This window comes from Vicia villosa, linkage group LG1, assembly GCF_029867415.1.
Source record: "Vicia villosa cultivar HV-30 ecotype Madison, WI linkage group LG1, Vvil1.0, whole genome shotgun sequence".
Lineage (NCBI taxonomy): Eukaryota > Viridiplantae > Streptophyta > Magnoliopsida > Fabales > Fabaceae > Vicia > Vicia villosa.
In genome coordinates, this window is record NC_081180.1 from 59034987 (window position 1) to 59038284 (window position 3298).

Sequence of the window (3298 nt, forward strand, 5' to 3'; positions counted from 1 at the left end):
GACAAGCACAAAAAGGTAGGGGATATTGGATCCCCTTGCCTTATACCTCTCTTTGCCACCATAAGCTTGGAGGGATCACCATTGATACTGAATCTATAAGAGACAGTAGATACACCTGCCATGATCCATTTGACAAAAACCTAAGGGAATCCAAGCTCAAGCAGGATGGTACTAATAGCCTTCCAATTAAGGATATCATATGCTTTTTGGAGGTCAAGTTGTATAAGACATCTAGGAGGGCCATACTTCTTAGAGTAACCTTTGATAAGCTCTGTGGCAAGGAGAATGTTGGAATGAATTTGCTTACCAGGGACAACTGCTGCCTGATTATGGCTGGTAATGGATCCAATGACTGCAGCAATTCTGGCAGTGAGAATCTTGGAGTAGACCTTATACACAATGGTGCAGCAGGCTATTGGTCTGTATTCTCTAAGATATTTGGCATCCACTTTTTAGGGAATCAGAGTGACCAGGGTACTATTGAAGGCTTTAAACATGGTACAGTGGCTGAACCAGTAGCAGATAGTGTTAATGAGATCATCTTTCACTATGTCCCAGCAACTTTTGAAAAATTTAGCACTGTATCCATCTACACCAGGGGCTTTAGAGTCTCCTAAATCATGAAGGGCATCATAGATCTCTTTCTCTTTGATGGGGGATAGAAGATGTTGTCTCTGAATAGTGGATAGCTGAGGTCCATCTCTCATAATCCTCAAATCAATTTGCTGCAGCTCTCTATCTTCAGTCCCCATAAGTTCCCCAAAATGCATCATAACCTCATTCTCAATTTCTTCTCTAGACTCTAGGTAAGTCCCATCAGATTTAAAAATGTGCATTCTTTTCTGTTTGTTCTTGGCTTTAACCACTGCATGAAAGAAGTGATTATTCCCATCTCCAAGTTTAATCCATTCCACTTTGGATTTCTGCCTTAGAACTTTCTCTTCCATCTCTTGCCACTTGATAATTTTCTCAGAATTCTCCTTGATATGCTGCATAAGAGTATGGTTCAAATTATCACCAATAAGAGCCTGCTGCAGATTAGCAAGTTCCTGCCTAGTATCAAGAATGGTCCTCTGAATATCTGTCAAGGGTCTGCTCAACTTTCTAATGGTGCTACTCAATCTTCTAAGCTTCTGCCATAGAATGAAGGGAGGGCTCCCCATAATAGGCATTTGCCAGCTCCTAGCCACAGCTTCTTGGAATCCTGGAATTTCAGTAACACAATTGATGAATTTGACGGAGTTTCTCCTGGGCCTCATAGGAGCCATGCTAGCAACCTGAAGAATAACATGATCAGAGACACTATGAGGAAGATGTCTAAGCTGCAACTCCAAATTCTGAAACCAATTAGGGTTGCCAAGGACTCTATCAATTCTGGAGAAGATAGGTTCATTGACTTGATTATTATGCCATGTATAATAATCACCCACATTGTCCATCTCACTTAAATTGCAGCTAGTCATCATATCTTGAAGGTCTCTGAACTCATTCTCAAGGACCATTCTGCCTCCAATCCTATCAGTGCTCTTGAGGACATTGTTGAAGTCACCAACAATGCACCAAGGGCTGATCTGATTTCTAGGGATGTGTTCAATATCTCGCCATAGAATTTTTCTCTGCTCCAAAGTATTCATAGCATAGACCACAGTCATTAAGAATCTTTCTTTGCCATCTATATCCTCCACTCTGCAATGTATGAATTGGCTAGAACTATCTTCAACAATGATGTTGGTATTGTTTGAGTGCCAGCAAATCCAGATACGCCCATTACCATGATGTTGGTAATTATCCACAAAACTGTCATAGTGTTTCAGCTTTTCCCTGATAGCATGAGCTTTAAGGTGTTTAACACGGGTTTCAAGTAAGATACAAATTTCAGGTTGCAGATCATTGAGACGGGAGCATATCTCTCTCATTTTTCCAACCTTGTTCAGCCCCCTTACATTCCAAGATGTCAACATGGCTCAATGGTTATGTGCTCTACTGGATCAGCCAAATCCCCTAGAGCAGTGAAACCATTGCTACAGATCACGTTGTGTTTATCCTGAGGGTTCTTGCTATTGGTGCTCTTACCATATCGCTGCTTTGGTGTTTCCCAAACAAGTGCTCCTTCATCATTTATGCTAGCCACCTCTGGTAAATTGGTGTTCTCCACCACTGGTTTTGTCACAGGACTAGGGCATTCTGTTGGTTTTTAGGTCTTGTCCTCTTCTTTCTTCTTAGGCTTCCATGTTGGCATAGTCTGTCTTTGCTCACAGTTATGGCCAAATGTCTGGCATCTCCCACAGAACTTAGGTAACCACTCATATTCTATGGCCTGCTGCACCAGGGTACACTCATGATTCCGGATGGTAATTTCCTTGGGCATTTGTTTTGTAGCATCAACTTCTATCATCATCCTAGCATAAGAAGCTCGTAATTTGTGTGCAGTGCACTCATCAGTAACAATAGGTGTACCTATGGCACTACCAAATCTTATTAAGACTCTTTGCACCCCATAGCCTCAGAGGCAAGTTAGGCAGTTTCACCCAAACAGGGACAGTGCGCAGCATATCCGTCTTCATGTTGAAATCATGACTCCAATCTCTCAGCAACATAGTCATGTTCTTGATGGTGTATGGTCCGTTCATGAGAATTTCCTCCTTTTCATCAAAGTTCTTGAAACGTAGAATAAAGTAGCCATCATCATGATACAGAATATCAGGTAATTGCACAGAATTCCACTGCTTGATCATGAATTGTCGAACCATATTCATACTCAAATCCCCCCTAACACATACATGATAAGAGCATTCTCCCAATACCTAATTTCAGATTCAATATCCTCTTCTTCAATTTCAACCACTATCTTCCCGTCTACAACTTTAGGAGCAATGAAATCGAGATTCATACCATGTGAGGGTTTACGGTTGTTGTTGAGCACGTCCACCCAGAGCTTCCGAGGTGCTTCCATGGTTGGCGCTTTCGTAGCAGGGGTTTCACTTCCTTTCGCAGCTTTAGCTTTCGCTGTGAGAATTTCATCTTCTTTCGTATTCACATTGGAGCTTTGTGCTTCCTCTCTATCTTTTTCCTTTGTCTGAGCAATATCAGCGTTGACTAGCGGTGCTTCCGGCATTTCCTCAATCGTAACCAACGGTGATTCCGGCGGCGAGGGTCCCGATCTGGGTGGTCTCCCTCGTCCCCGTCCTCTCCCTTTCTTGAAAGCCATTTTTACTATTTAAAGATTTAAATGTTGGTACTACACTACCTACATTTCTGCTTATTATTATTATTATTATTTATAACTTATAAATTATAT

General features: G+C 41.7%; 1 protein-coding gene across 1 annotated transcript; it reads right to left on the reverse strand.

Moving 5' to 3' along the window:
* Window positions 1-1954: 1954 nt before the first annotated feature.
* On the reverse strand, window positions 1955-2750 carry LOC131643714 (uncharacterized). Its single transcript, XM_058914017.1, has 3 exons — window positions 2470-2750; window positions 2257-2399; window positions 1955-2157 (listed from the first exon to the last, which is right to left on the reverse strand). Exons 1-3 carry the CDS (start codon window positions 2748-2750, stop codon window positions 1955-1957), a joined length of 627 nt encoding a protein of 208 aa, XP_058770000.1.
* Between the last annotated feature and the right edge of the window lie 548 nt (window positions 2751-3298).